At 37.8% G+C, this 14,437-nt stretch overlaps 3 protein-coding genes across 3 annotated transcripts in view; 1 reads left to right on the forward strand and 2 right to left on the reverse strand.

The window, feature by feature from the left end:
• NFU1 (NFU1 iron-sulfur cluster scaffold) overlaps positions 1-14,437 on the forward strand; it is a 532,135-nt gene that overhangs the window by 75,560 nt on the left and 442,138 nt on the right. The gene's annotated exons all lie outside the window — the stretch shown is intronic.
• The window catches only part of SNRNP27 (small nuclear ribonucleoprotein U4/U6.U5 subunit 27), a 716,203-nt gene that overhangs the window by 61,800 nt on the left and 639,966 nt on the right, over positions 1-14,437 (reverse strand). The gene's annotated exons all lie outside the window — the stretch shown is intronic.
• Positions 1-14,437, reverse strand: part of GMCL1 (germ cell-less 1, spermatogenesis associated) — a 52,932-nt gene that overhangs the window by 37,256 nt on the left and 1,239 nt on the right. The window contains exons 2-6 of the mRNA XM_050754448.1: positions 6,656-6,779; positions 4,527-4,623; positions 3,330-3,427; positions 1,102-1,214; positions 155-220 (exon numbers count right to left, since the gene is read on the reverse strand). Coding sequence (XP_050610405.1) covers positions 155-220; positions 1,102-1,214; positions 3,330-3,427; positions 4,527-4,623; positions 6,656-6,779 — 498 coding nt within the window. The remainder of the gene's footprint in view (positions 1-154; positions 221-1,101; positions 1,215-3,329; positions 3,428-4,526; positions 4,624-6,655; positions 6,780-14,437) is intronic.

Here is a 14,437-nt window from a genome sequence, read left to right on the forward strand (position 1 = left end):
TAGCATTTCTTCAGCTTATGGATGTAGTCAAGCCCTTTCATTAAATTGTTTGCTTTTTCATATTTTTGTGTTCTACAAAAATGTTATGTACTTTAACAAATGATAAACAATATTTTAGGATGACTAATTATAAAGTTACTTGAAATTCAAATACCTGAGTTCTTTAAAAAGTTCAACATTCTGGTGAGTCATCAAATTGTTTAGAAGCCATTCAAGGCACCTGAAATTAAAACATATAATTATTACATTATATACCATGTATTTACAATTTATTAAGTAGGACTTATAGTTAAAATCAGAATATTAATCTTGCCAGAACATGCTCAAAACTTTTAACTTAACAATAGGAAATTTAGTATTATTTTTGTCAGTGGATATTATTAAGAGAATATTTCCTTTATATTAATGAGAGCATTTCTAGTTTTAAAACTTCATTTTGAGTTTGTGTTAAATAGTTTATCAAGGGGTCTGCATACTACTATAACCTTTAAAATCTCAAAACAGGTACTGCAACTTTCAAGAGTTAGAAGGACTGTCAGTCATTGCAATGATATAATGTCTATCAGGCCTACTTCTTAAACAATTTTAATAGAAAATATACTATAAAGTGCAGTGGCATGATCACAGCTCACTGCAGTCTTGAACCTCCTGGGCTCAAAGAATCCTCTGACCTCAGCCTCCAGAATGGCTGGGACCACAGGTGCATGCCACCATGCCTGGCTAATTTTTTAAATTTTTTGTAGAGATGGGGTCTCCCTATGTTGCTCAGGCTGGTCATGATCTCCTGGGCTTAAGTGATCCTTCTGCCTTGGCCTCCCAAATCACTGGGATTACAGGTGTTAGCTACTACACCTGACCAAGAGTGATCAAGGTTTTTATAAGCATATATATAACCCATATGGTCACTGACAAAGACAACACTTTTGAGGAATTTACTAATTAGTCCAAAAGTTAAAATGGGCTTTTTATTTAACAAAATTCCATTCCCCTATCCTAATTTTCCTTAATTCTTTCCTTCTTATAGCTATACATTCTTTTAAGAAACTAAAGCAACCAAATTCCTAAAGTGGGATAGGAAGAAAAATGAGAAAGGTAACTCACTTTTTCTTTACAGAATCTAATCCATAGGTCCCTGCTGATGTGTAATAGCCACATACAGTTTTCACATTAATTGTTTCCTTCATTGTCTCACCACACTGCTGTATTAAACCGTCCTGTAAATATAAATAAGCACTGGAAAGGCCCATTTCACGTGGGAAAAATTAGCTCTGATATGTGCTTTTACATATTAAAAAGGAAAAAAAAAAGAAGGAAGAAAGAAAAGAAAGAAAACTCATTAAGTGCAGCAAACCTAAGTTTTGTGTTTTTTTTTTTAACAAGTCCAATAAAAATACTGAAAAAAATTCAGCAAGTATTTAACTAAATACTTGGAATTTGAAAATGGAAGGTGGGGGGAGCAGTCAGGTAGAGATGAATACTGCTATTCTTTTTCTTTTCTATTCTTCCCTCTCTGAGACCTTTGCAAATTTCTTTAGCAGCATTTTGTCTGTTTTGCCATTTCTTTTTAAATTAAGAAGTCTACATAGTCAGTTAACCATGTCATGGGCCTAAACAAATAGTATGCATTAGCAGAAAGTAATTATTAAGTTTAAAATAACTACAATATCTAAGAGACACACCTAAAACAAGTATATTGTTATTTTAAATTATGAACATTAAAGTTTTAACCTAAAATGTTTATATAGGTTTTAAGTGAACTAACTTTAATATATGGAAAGAATACTACTTTTCGTTCAAATTTCTGAAATATATTCATCATGCAGGTATATTAAGTTAAAGAGTTAGTAAATCATAAAAGTAACGCAGAAAGTGAATTTAGAACAAAATCAAAAGGACCAGAGTTAGAAAATAAAGTATACTTATTGGAAATAAGTATTGAAAGGATCAAAACATTTTGAAAATCAAATGATCTCAACCAAGGATATTTAGCAAGCTATTAACTAATATTTCAAATGAATCAGTACAAAAATACCACACAAAAGTTAAACAATTTTTTAAGATTAAAATAAAACATTGACTCCATTAGGATTTTCAACTTACCTGGAAATCATTCTAGACTCCTCCCCTTTCCTCTTAACACTTAGTCTGTCACCAAGTCCAGTGGATTATCCCTGAATCTCTCTGCTATCTACTTTTTCCTCTCCAAGCTTATTGCTACTACCCTACTTTCCTCCCTTGGACGACTGCAATAGGTTTTGTCTCTAATGCTGTATTCATCATTCCTTCAATTCATCTTTCACATTGTTACTGAAGTATTCTTTCTAAAACATAACTTCGTCTTTCCCCTGATTAAAATATTCCAAAGGTGCTGTGTACGCTAAACTCAGCAATGTGTAACGGTATTTTCATGATCTGGCTTCTGCCCCTCTCTTCTCCAATCCTTCTTATGTTTATGCAGGAGCCATGTTTCTGTTAGAGTCTTGAATCCTCCACGATTTCACATCGCTAGGTCTTAGTTTACTCTGTTCTGTCTGAAATGCTCTTCCTTCCCCTCTTCCTACTTTGCAATACAAACACACTTTCAACTTTCAAGACTCAATGTGGAAACGTTACTTTCCTCTGTGATACCACCAGGGTGAACTGACCACTTCCTTCTTTATGCATTCACTAAATGCTACAGGATGTTTATTATCATATCTATAATATTGAACAGCTCTTACTTTACCTCTGGGTTTGTATATCAACCCTCCCACCGCTCTCCACACATACATACTATATTGTGAACTTTTTGAAAGTAAGGATTACATCTTAAGTTACCTTTGGATTTCTGTGTCTAGTTTGACACAGTGCTCAATACACTTCGGTTAAATGAACAAATCTGTCATTCTGCCGGTAGATTAAAATACATATATGTGATTTATACACAATTCTTTCAAAACTAAGAGAAATTTAAATAGTAGGAATGCATGTTTATTTGAACCCATGAATGATATTGATTAGTAATCATAAGCCATCTGCTTAAGAGTCATTAATGAATAGAAATCTGTAAATGACCTTAGACAAGTAAGTTTTTTCCACATTATAGTCATACTAAGATATCTACACAGAAATGGCCTGCATTCATTTTATGCAGACATCAAGACTCCCTCAGTTATAATAAATTGCTTTTGGTTAGGCATTTTAAATGATTTCTAACAAATGGCATATTTATACGTTTCAATTTTATTTAAAAACTCTAAAAAGCTAAGCTTTATTTTTGTTTTTGGAGTACACACTTTGAGACAAAGATTATTATTCTGAACCTTTCTTTGAATCATGTGCATACTTACCAACTGCAGCAAACAAGCTGCTGCCAAAATGGCAACAACTCGACTGGGCTTTATCAAGACATCATCTCGATACAGTGAACCAAATGCAACCTGCAGTGCTGAAAGCAAGGTACACATGTAGGATGAAATAATATTTATATCTATTACAAGTATTATATAAATAACAATGACGACTGTCTTCACACACAAAGACATTTGTCTAAATGTGGCATGTACACAAAAGGATAACAGAAGTATCTCTTTAATTAAAAACGCTAGTAATCGTTACTGGTTGACACTGTTAATTTAATAACAAGGTTATAAATTTCTGTTTATTCTACCAAATCTAGCTGCATTCTTCTAACATGTAATCTTGACATCAGTGGTCACAACCAAGATGCCTTGGAAGAAGTTTTATAAGATACTCCTGAGTAGACCAATCGTTAAGTACAAATATGCAGACTCAAAGATAATCTTAACCCTGCTGCTTTCAGCACTTCACCACTGAGAAATGTGGTACAGTTCCTGAGTCCTGTCCATGCCACACTCATGCCCAGCCCCCACAGTGATCTATGCCTGTCCATCCTTCCTCCACCGCCACTGTTACGAACGTCCCACATAGTTTGCCTTGTAAATATTCTTAACTATTTCTTTGCCTTTGTATTGAGCACCAGGTACTTCCATGTGGACCACCAATGAGGGGAGTAGCAAGAGCACTGGAATGGGAATGAGGAGAGCTGTCGTCTGACATAGGCTCACTAAACTGCTCTGAGATCCAAAGTAAGTCCCTTAACTCCTTTGGGCCTCAGCTTCCTCAACTAAGGATTCTTTTAGCTCTAAAACAATATTACATGATTTATGCCTTTATTGTTCCCAGAAAATAGGGAATAATAAATAAGTATTATTTATCAGATTTTCTACATAATTAAAAAAATGGTCATACTTTTCCTTCCTTCATCCTACGTCTTCCATATCCCAGGTGGGCATATTTACAAAGATAAGTAAACAGACTGATAAGGCCCACATGACAAAACAGATTAGTGACAGGATGGACAGAACTGATAAACTATGGCATAAATCAACATAAAATTATCACCTTGAGGTGATAAAAGGAGTTTTCTAGACTACAAGGCTAGAAGGAATTATTTAGTTTCTACCAAAAGAATAAGATTATGTTTTTATGATTCTTGCATAATAGTTAATTATTATGGTAGTTACCTTCTACATCAATGTTCTGGTCAGGAATCTCCAGTTCAATAATATTCATGCTGGATTCTTTCCAAGAACCACTGAACATACTAGAAAAGTAGCCAGACTTAAAAAAAAAAAAAAAAAAGTCAACGATTATCAAGTACTTTCTGTGTCTTCCAAATTATTTTCCCATTTCTAATTCTAAGCAACTATTCTATCCATTAACTAATCTCATCCATTCTATTACTTCAACAGAAAAAGAACTGCCAAATGTCTACAGGAGAAAAGAAATTAAGATACGGACACTAATAGGTGTATCAAAATATGCTTTCAGTTTAGTACTATTTTTGACAAAAAACTAAAATTCCTATATTACTATCTAAATTGAATTCCTGTATTTCTATTTGAACCTGGTTAGCTTTTTATTCAAACTGTTGAATCCTTACTGTACACCTGAGTGGCTATAAAGGACCAAACCAGTCCCAAGTCAGCACAAACAGAATGATTCCCAAAGAAATTAGGGAAAATCCAAAATTTAGTTTAATCTAATGAGAAATTTCCAGAATGGACCTGAATTCTTGGAAAGGTATAGAATGAAGTCTTTAGTTATCTGCCAGATAGCACTCCTCATAATTAGAATTATTTTGAAATTGATCAAATATTAACTAATTTATTTTAAAATGTTACTGAGTACTTAGTATGTAGAAGGCACTGTGAATATAGCAATAAACAAAATCAATATTGTTTCTGTCTTCAGGGTGCTTATATTTTAGCATGTGGCTTGAACTATAATCAATACAGCTTCCATGAGAGGTAAAGTTTTAACAGAGGTATTCTCAACCTTAAGTTCACAAAACTGCTTCCAGATATTAAAAAGAAACAATATGAATCATATCCTGAAGCTAAAAGCAATATTCTGATATAGTGTCTGGGCAACATACTTCAAGCCAAAATAAATTTGTTTCAAAAACACATTTTTTTTTTTTTTTTTGAGATGGAGTCTCGCTCTGTCACCCAGGTTGGAGTGCAGTGGCGCAATCTCGGCTCACTGCAAGCTCTGCCTCCCAGGTTCACGCCATTCTCCTGCCTCAGCCTCCCGAGTAGCTGGGACTACAGGCGCCCGGGGTTTCACGGTGTTAGCCAGGATGGTCTTGATCTCCTGACCTTGTGATCCGCCCACCTCGGCCTCCCAAAGTGCTGGGATTACAGGCGTGAGCCACCGCACCCGGTCTCAAAAACACATTTTAAAACATGATTAAAATGTTAGAGAAGGCAATTCCTTTCCAAATACTTCTACTGAAAAAGTTTATACTATACTGTCTTACCAGTAATTATTCTCAAATGGTAAAGAGGAAAAATATAAGTTCTAAACGATAAAAACTGTTGTTTTATTCCTAGTGCCTAGACCAATATCTGGAATAAAATATTTGGGCCCTTAGAGCAACATTGTATTCTATTTTGAAAACTCTGATTTTTTTTTTTTTTTTAGACAGAGTCTCGCTCTGTTACCCAGGCTGGAGTGCAGTGGCACGATCTCAGCTCACTGCAACCTCCATCTCCCAGGCTGAAGCAATTCTCCTGTCTCAGCCTCCTGAGTAGCTGGGATTACAGGTGCCCATCACCACGCCGGCTATGAAAGTTCTGAATTTTTAAAGTGGGGTGGCAAGTAGTAATATTTTCAGTACAGAAATCGACTTAGTCTATATACTTTTTGGTGTTGTCTTTACCTGGATTTTCCAGGGAAGAACTTTCCACTCACACTCAATGTGAACTACAAAGCAACATTTCAGGTGAGTTTATCCAATTTAAATAACCATAAGCAAAATAAACACATTACGATCTTAACTTTAATGTTAAATATTTTTCCCCAACTATTCCCCTTTTATCAACAGAAGGCACTGAAAAAAGCACTTTATGAAGTAATGACAAATACGTAGTATTAGGCTCGTATGATACTGAAATCTCAAAATCTCTTTCTAGACCAAACTTAGTTTTCACTAACAATGCTTACCATTTTTCTTACAGACGTTTTACCAAATGAGAGGATTTAACCACTATGGTGTTCATGCAAAAGATTACTGTGAAGTGCAATGAGAAAGAACATGATTTAAGAGTTTAAGTGATTACTCTGTTACTCAAATAGAAAAAATACTTACTTGACATAAATATATTTTGTGTAAGCTCCATTCTTCTCCTAGAGCACAAATCTTAATGTCACTGTTTTCACCATTCAAAAATAATGTTTGATAAATATATTTAGATGTACTCTTTAATTTTTTCCTGTTAAAAGAAATGAAAAAGTCACATATTTATATAAATTGAATGTTTTACTGATTTTGCATATATTTCTAAATACTCCTTTTATTCAATTTCTATTAAATAGAGTCAACTTATCTATTGTGTAAAAGGATAGGGGGAGAGTATATATTCAAATTTTCTTGTGTCTAGAAGAGTACATAAGAAATTAACAATAGTGGTTATCTCTGGGGTCCTCTATGCATGAGAGAGATAGTGGAGAAATGGGGCGGCATGGGAGGCAGACTTTTCACTACACACATTTTAGCAATTTTGGACTAATTTAATTACCTATTCAATAGATTAAGAAGTTAGCATGTTGATTTTTTTGCTTATTTCCTTATTTAAAAACCAGCACTATGAAGGAACTCAAATAGTGCAATAATCTGCAACTGGGAAATGGAGAACAAGAGTAAACATTTCACTTACCCAAGTAATTTTAAAATGATTTACATTTAATCTTACTTTGGTACCAACCTATTCTTAAACTACTTAAAATGTTTTCTTCCCGCTGGACAAATGGTTTGCAACCTTAGATCAAAGATTTTATTTTCTTATTAGTTTTTTAAATTTATTTATTTATTTATTTCAGATGAAAGGTTTTTAAAAACTGCTCAAAGGAGAAGTCTTAGGGGCCACCAAGGAGAGCTGAGGAGTGAACTGTGAGTATCCCATCTAACTTGAACCAGAGCAGCATCACCTATTATATCTGTAAACATACGGGATTTCTGCACAGATTTAATTTAAAGGAAGAACTTGACTAAAAAAATAAAGTTTGAAAATTATTGCTCAAAATGGTCCAGTAACCAAGAAAAGGCTCTAGGCAGAGGCTGATCAATATCTCAAATTCCTGACCAATTCTGACAGCTTTCCTAGCACATAAAACTTTCAATCTCTCTCTTTTTTTTTTTTTTTTGAGACGGAGTCTTGCTCTGTCGCCCAGGCTGGAGTGCAGTGGCCAGATCTCAGCTCACCGCAAGCTCCGCCTCCCGGGTTCACGCCATTCTCCTGCCTCAGCCTCCCGAGTAGCTGGGACTACAGGCGCCTGCCACCTCGCCCGGCTAGTTTTTTTTTTTTTATTTTTTAGTAGAGATGGGGTTTCACTGTGTTAGCCAGGATGGACTCGATCTCCTGATCTCGTGATCCGCCCGTCTCAGCCTCCCAAAGTACTGGGATTACAGGCTTGAGCCACCGCGCCCGGCCCTCAATCTCTTTTTTAAAATGAAGTAATTGTTTCAGATGACATCCTGAACCGGTGAGTTTAACACCTGTGTACTTAACACCTCTTCCTAGCCAACAATAAAAACAGCACATGCCTTAGTGGTAACAGACTTGGGTTTGAGTCCTAGCTGCCCCCCTGTTCAGTTATCACAGCTGTAAAAAGAGGACATTAATAGTACCCACTTCATTGATTATGATAAGAAATCAAGAGACAATGTAGTTTCTAGTTCCTGATAGCAGAGTGTACACATGTTGGCTTCCCATCCCTCCCCAAATTACATTAAAGATTAAGAGTACAAAAAGGAATAAGTCCACACCAGGAAAAGGTAAAGGGTAGACTCATCACTTGATGAGAGATTTACACAGATCTGAAGGTTAGAAAATAAATTCAAATGAAAAAGAACAGTGAAAGCCATAGCCAAAAAATACATTATGGAGGGCTAGGATGGAGGCTAAGCTTATCTGCCCGTTAGAACCCTTGGGAGAAAAGTAGGATGAGGTCTCAGGGAAACAAAGGCAGAAGAAAGAAGAGGGGCAGAAAATGGGGAAATTAGTGCCTTCTCCACTCTATGAACACAGATTATAGATAAGGAGAGTACAGATACTGAGGCAAAAATATTCCAAGGCTTTTCTAGAAACAGCACAAAGCTAATGGAAGATCTAAGGCTGTAGTGTAGCTGCTGGTGCCCAGACAAAGCAATCCTCATTCTGAAATTTAAAGAATCTGTGGCCTGTTCACTCCCAATCCATTCACCCTGAGTCATGGTTCCCAAACTCTGTGTGAAATTCACCAGTTCAGGATACCATCTGAACTTAGAGCACCACAGCCAACTCAGAGAGGCATGTGGAATATTTTAAATTTGAAGGAAACACAGTAACATCTTTCAGATACCATCCAATCTGCTATCATTAGGTTGTTTGGCCCTAATTATGAGGTATTTCTTTTGGACTAGGAGTGAAAATTACTAAAACATGAAATGTGCTGTGATCCATGAAAGCTTGGGAACCTCTGCTCTACAAAGCATGCCCCACCTATAACCAAGTTAGTAGTCTTCTTACTCAAAGAAGAGGTACATTGGAAATCTATTTACTCAAAATACCATACACCAGTTACTCATTCTTCAATGTAAGTGGACAAGCAAGGAAGGATCACCCAACATGAGGAAGAATAAGAGCATATGAGAGAAAGAGAGAGAGAGAGAGAGAGAGAGAGAGAGAGAGAGAGAGAGAGAGAGAGAGAGAGAGGCTCCCTACATCCCTGGAAACATATAATTCAGGGAAAAGAGAGGAACAAAAAACCCTCTCACTAGTATACCTAGAGATCTGAGATTATTATATTCACCCCGTAGGATGCTATGATAAAGGATGACTCAGAACAAGAAAGAGCTTTTAGAGACTAAAGACATGATTACTGAAATTTAAAAAAACAAACAAACCAAAGAATGGTTTGTTTGTTTTTCCTCCTCATGTTGGGTGATCCTTCCTTGCTTGTCCACTTACATTGAAGAATGAGTAACTGGTGTATGGTATTTTGAGTAAATAGATCTATTTCCAATGTACCTCTTCTTTGAGTAAGAAGACTACTAACTTGGTTGTAGGTGGGGCATGCTTTGTAGAGCAGAGGTTCCCAAGCTTTCATGGATCACAGCACATTTCATGTTTTAGTAATTTTCACTCCTAGTCCAAAAGAAATATCTCATAGTTAGGGCCAAACAACCTAATGATAGTAATGAAAAAGTTAAAGGAGATTTCCCAGAACATAAAGCAAAAAGACGAAGAAAAGAAAAAAGAAGAGACAGATGCATAATCCAAGAAATCCAGAATCCAGTTAAGAGGCATCCCAGAAAGAGAAAATAAAGACAACAAGAGAAAGGAAATTACGGAAGAAATTAATGGGAAAAAATTTCCCAAAACTAAGGTAGTATATGAGTCTTCAGATTATAAGGAACAAGTACGAAGGCCATTAAAAGACCCATACTTAAGCACATTCTAGTTAAATCCCAAAATACCAAAGAAAAATTTCCACAAGTTCCAGAGAGCAAAAATGGTCACCTGAAAAGAGAATTACACCAGGATCAAATTTTTCATCAAGACTGTAGGCCTGAAGACAATGAAGCAGTATCATCAAAGATATGAAGAAAGTTATTTTAGATTTCCATACTCAGACAGAGGATGAATAAAGTAAAAGAGACTAAATTCATATTTAGATATGCACAAATTACCCCTTTTTGCACCCTTTCTTGGAAAAATACTTGAGATGTATTAAATAGTTCCTAAAATGAGTGAGAAAGAAATGCAGGCTACACAAAATAGTGGATTCAATCCTAGAGATGGGGTGAAAGGAAGTCCCAGCATAAGAGCAGACAAATCCAGATTGGAACAGGAGGATGGAAGAGGTCTAGGTTTTAGAGAAGGATTCCATGAAAGTGTGTTTCAAAAGACTTTTCTGTGTTTTTTCAGAAAAATCTGAAGCCATGATGAAGGAATATTGTTACTTTGTCAAGGGTTGGGGAAAGGCCATTATACACTCTAGGACAATAAAAAAGCAATACAAAAAAAGGCGCTGTCCAAATAAGATACAAACAAAAGCAGGGCCTGACTTTAAGCACTTGATGGAATATAAGAAAAGATTCCATATGACTGTGAGGTTAGAAAAATTTCTCCCTTTGAACAGACAAGGGGTTGTGACATTGGACCCATCAAGTATGATTTATAATCCTAGCACACTACTTAACTCTTCAGAAACAATATTTACATAGTTATAACTATGTAAATGTTGTTTCAATTTTTTAGAGACAAGCTGTGGACAAAACACTCAAGATCTGGTTGTAGAACAGTGTGGGTTTTAACAGTCTTGTAAATGTAAAAGTAAAACATGCAGTTGACAAAGGTATGAGGTGGAAGTTGGGCCTAACAGCTAAAACTTCTCATAAGGTGGTCTGTTGATGTGGGAGGGCACACCAGACAACCTCAGGAAGAATATACTAGGGCCAACACACAAAATTCAACATCTTAATGCTTTCTCTTTTAAATTTTTATTTATTTAGTTTTTGAGACAGGGTCTCACTCTGTTGCCCAGGCTGGAGCGCAGTGGCACAATCTTGGCTCATTACAACCTCTGCCTTCTGAGTTCAGGTAATTCTCCTGCCTCAGCCTCCCAAGTAGCTAGGAATACAGGTGCGCACCACCATGGCTGGCTAATTTTTGTATTTTTTGGTAGAGGCGGGGTTTCACTGTGTTGGTCAGGCTGGTCTCAAACTCCTGGCCTAAAGTGATCTGCTTGCCTTGGTTTCCCAAAGTGCTGGGATTACAGGCGTGAGCCACCGCGCCTGGCCCATCTTAGTGTTTTCTTATACCCTGCATCCGTACTGGGCTGAATAATCCAAGCATCTTCTAGTAATATACACACACTAAACTCTGATATGCATTTTCTGATAAAGGTTTGCTTTAAAAACTTTCCATTCCAGTCTACTTATGTAGTCTAGGAGTTGGTACACTTTTTCTGTAAAAGTCTAGATAGTTAATATCTTTGGCCTTCTGGGCCAAAAGGCTTCCAAATAATTTTGTTGGCATCCTAGTAGGCAGTGTCCTGCTTGCCAGCCTCAGCCTACCACACCTGAGCAAACTTTTCCACCATCCAGTGGGCTACAGCCACACCTCCTTCAACATCATCTGAATCTTAGCTTGGTAAAGGGTTGGGGGCACCTATTTTCCAAATTTGTTCCTTCTGTGGCTATTCTGCCTCAGCCTTAGAAGTACTGACTACTCCATGTATTTTCTAGAGATCTCTTTACCTTAGCATTTTGTCCTCAGTAGTTAATTCTCTGTGCCTTGTTAATAATGTTTATATTAAATTTCCTGTATTCAAATTGCTGTGTGATTTCTCTCCTTCAAATGCACTGTGACGTATATTTCAAGAATTACATTAAATATAAGTGGTCTAACTACTAATTGAAAGGTTAGATTGTCCTGTTGGATAAAAGAAGCAAGACTCAACTATATGCTGTTTACATGATATATATTTTAAATATACACAGGTAAAAAGTGAAAGGAGAGAAAATGAGATATTCAGATATTTATCAAAAGAAAGTGGCTGATGGATACACTACAATCCCAGACTTCACCACTACTCGTTATATGCATGTAAGAAACCTGTACCTGTACCCACTAAATATAAATAAATAAATAAATACATGTATGTGGTAGTGGCTAAATTACTAGGGATAAAGAAGGATGAACATTTTGTTGTGATAAAGGGGCCAATTCATCAAGGAGACATATTTACTGCATGCTTACATGCTAGACATTGTGCATTTGTTTGTTCTCATATTTGTCAAAGCCTAAAAGGCAGGTATTTATATCTCCAATTTACATATAAGGAAAATAAGGCTATTAAGTGCAGAATACAGACAAGAAGTCAGAATTTTTTTTTTTTTTTTGAGATGGAGTCTCACTTTGTCACCCAGACTGGAGTGCAGTTGTGCCACCTCGGCTCACTGCAACCTCGCCTCCCAGGTGCAAGCCATTCTTCTGCCTCAGCGTACCAAGTAGCTGGGATTACAGGCGCCCGCCATCACGCCTGGTTAATTTTTATATTTTTAGTAGAGACAGAGTTTCGCCATGTTGGCCAGGCTGGTTTTGAACTCCTGACCTCAGGTGATCTGTCTGCCTCAGTCTCCCAAAGTGCTGGGATTATAGGCATGAGCCACTGCGCCTGGCCAAGAACTCAGAATTTGAACTCTTAAAACTATGCCACAGGTTGGCAACGGTGGCTCACACCTGTAATCCCAACACTTTGGGAGGTCAAGGCAAGAGGATCACTTGAACCCAGGAGTTCAAGGCCAGCCTGGGTGGGCAACAGAGTGAGACCTTGTTTCTACAAATAAAAAAATTAGCTGGGTGTGGTGGTGCATGCCTGTGGTCTCAGCTACACAGAAGGCTGAGGTGGGAGAATTGCCTGAGTCTGTGAGGTCGAGGTGGAGTGAGCCATGATCCCACCACTGCATTCCAGCCCGGGCGACAGAGCGAGACCCTGTCTCAAAAAAGAAAAAAAATTTTCCAAAAAAAAAAAACTATGCTACACTGACTCTTCAAAAAGGTTACAGGGTCAGGCATGGTGGCTCACACCTGTAATCTGAGCACTTTGGGAGGCTGAGGTGGGAGGGTCGCTTCAGCCCAGGTGTTTGAGACCACCCTGGGCAATATAGTGAGACCTCTGTCTCTTTAGAAAAAAACTCCAAAAATCAAATAAACAACAAAAAAAGTTACTGAATAGTATTCACAGTAGGGGTCCATTTTTGTAAATAAATAAAAATATTCATAAAAAAAGGTACAAAAGGTTTTATAAACCAAACTATTGAGTTTTTAATCTATGATTCCTTTTTTTTTTTTTTTGAGGCGGAGTCTCCCTCTGTCGCCCAGGCTGGAGTGCAGTGGCGCGATCTCGGCTCACTGCAAGCTCCGCCTCCCGGGTTCCCGCCATTCTCCTGCCTCAGCCTCCCGAGTAGCTGGGACTACAGGCGCCGCCACCACGCCCGGCTAATTTTTTTGTATTTTTAGTGGAGACGGGGTTTCATTGTGTTAGCCAGGATGGTCTCGATCTCCTGACCTCGTGATCCGCCCGTCTCGGCCTCCCAAAGTGCTGGGATTACAGGCTTGAGCCACCGCGCCTGGCCTATGATTCCTTTTTTACAATATGCAACACTTGTATAGCAAAACCTTTTTGAATCTGCTCATAAAGTTTAATTTTACGCTGGGTGCGCAGTGGCTCACGCCTATAATTCCAACACTTTGGGAGGATGAGGCCAGCAGATCACCTGAGGTTGGGAGTTTGAGACAAGCTTGGCCAACATGATGAAACCTGTCTCTACTAAAAATAGAAAACATTAGCCAGGCATGGTGGTGCGTGTCTGTAGTCCCAGCTACTCGGGAGGCTGAGGCACAAGAATCGCTTGAACCAGGAAGTGGAGGTTGCAGTGAGTTGAGATCGCACCACTGCACTCCGGCCTGGGTGACAGAGCAAGGCTCTGTCTGAAAAATAAAAAAAGAAAAAGAGGCCGGGCACGGTGGCTCAAGCCTGTAATCCCAGCACTTTAGGAGGCCGAGATGGGCGGATCCCGAGGTCAGGAGATCGAGACCATCCTGGCTAACACGGTGAAACCCCGTCTCTACTAAAAAATACAAAAAACTAGCCGGGCGAGGTGGCGGGTGCCTGTAGTCCCAGCTACTCGGGAGGCTGAGGCAGGAGAATGGCGTAAACCCGGGAGGCGGAGCTTGCAGTGAGCTGAGATCCGGCCACTGCACCCCAGCCTGGGCGACAGAGCAAGACTCCGTCTCAAAAAAAAAAAAAAAAAAGAAAAAAAGAAAAAGAAATCATTAAAAAAAATTTCATCTGTGACCCTACCAAATCACCTTTAAAAACA

The sequence above is a fragment of the Macaca thibetana genome, chromosome 13, assembly GCF_024542745.1.
Source record: "Macaca thibetana thibetana isolate TM-01 chromosome 13, ASM2454274v1, whole genome shotgun sequence".
Classification (NCBI taxonomy): Eukaryota; Metazoa; Chordata; class Mammalia; order Primates; family Cercopithecidae; genus Macaca; species Macaca thibetana.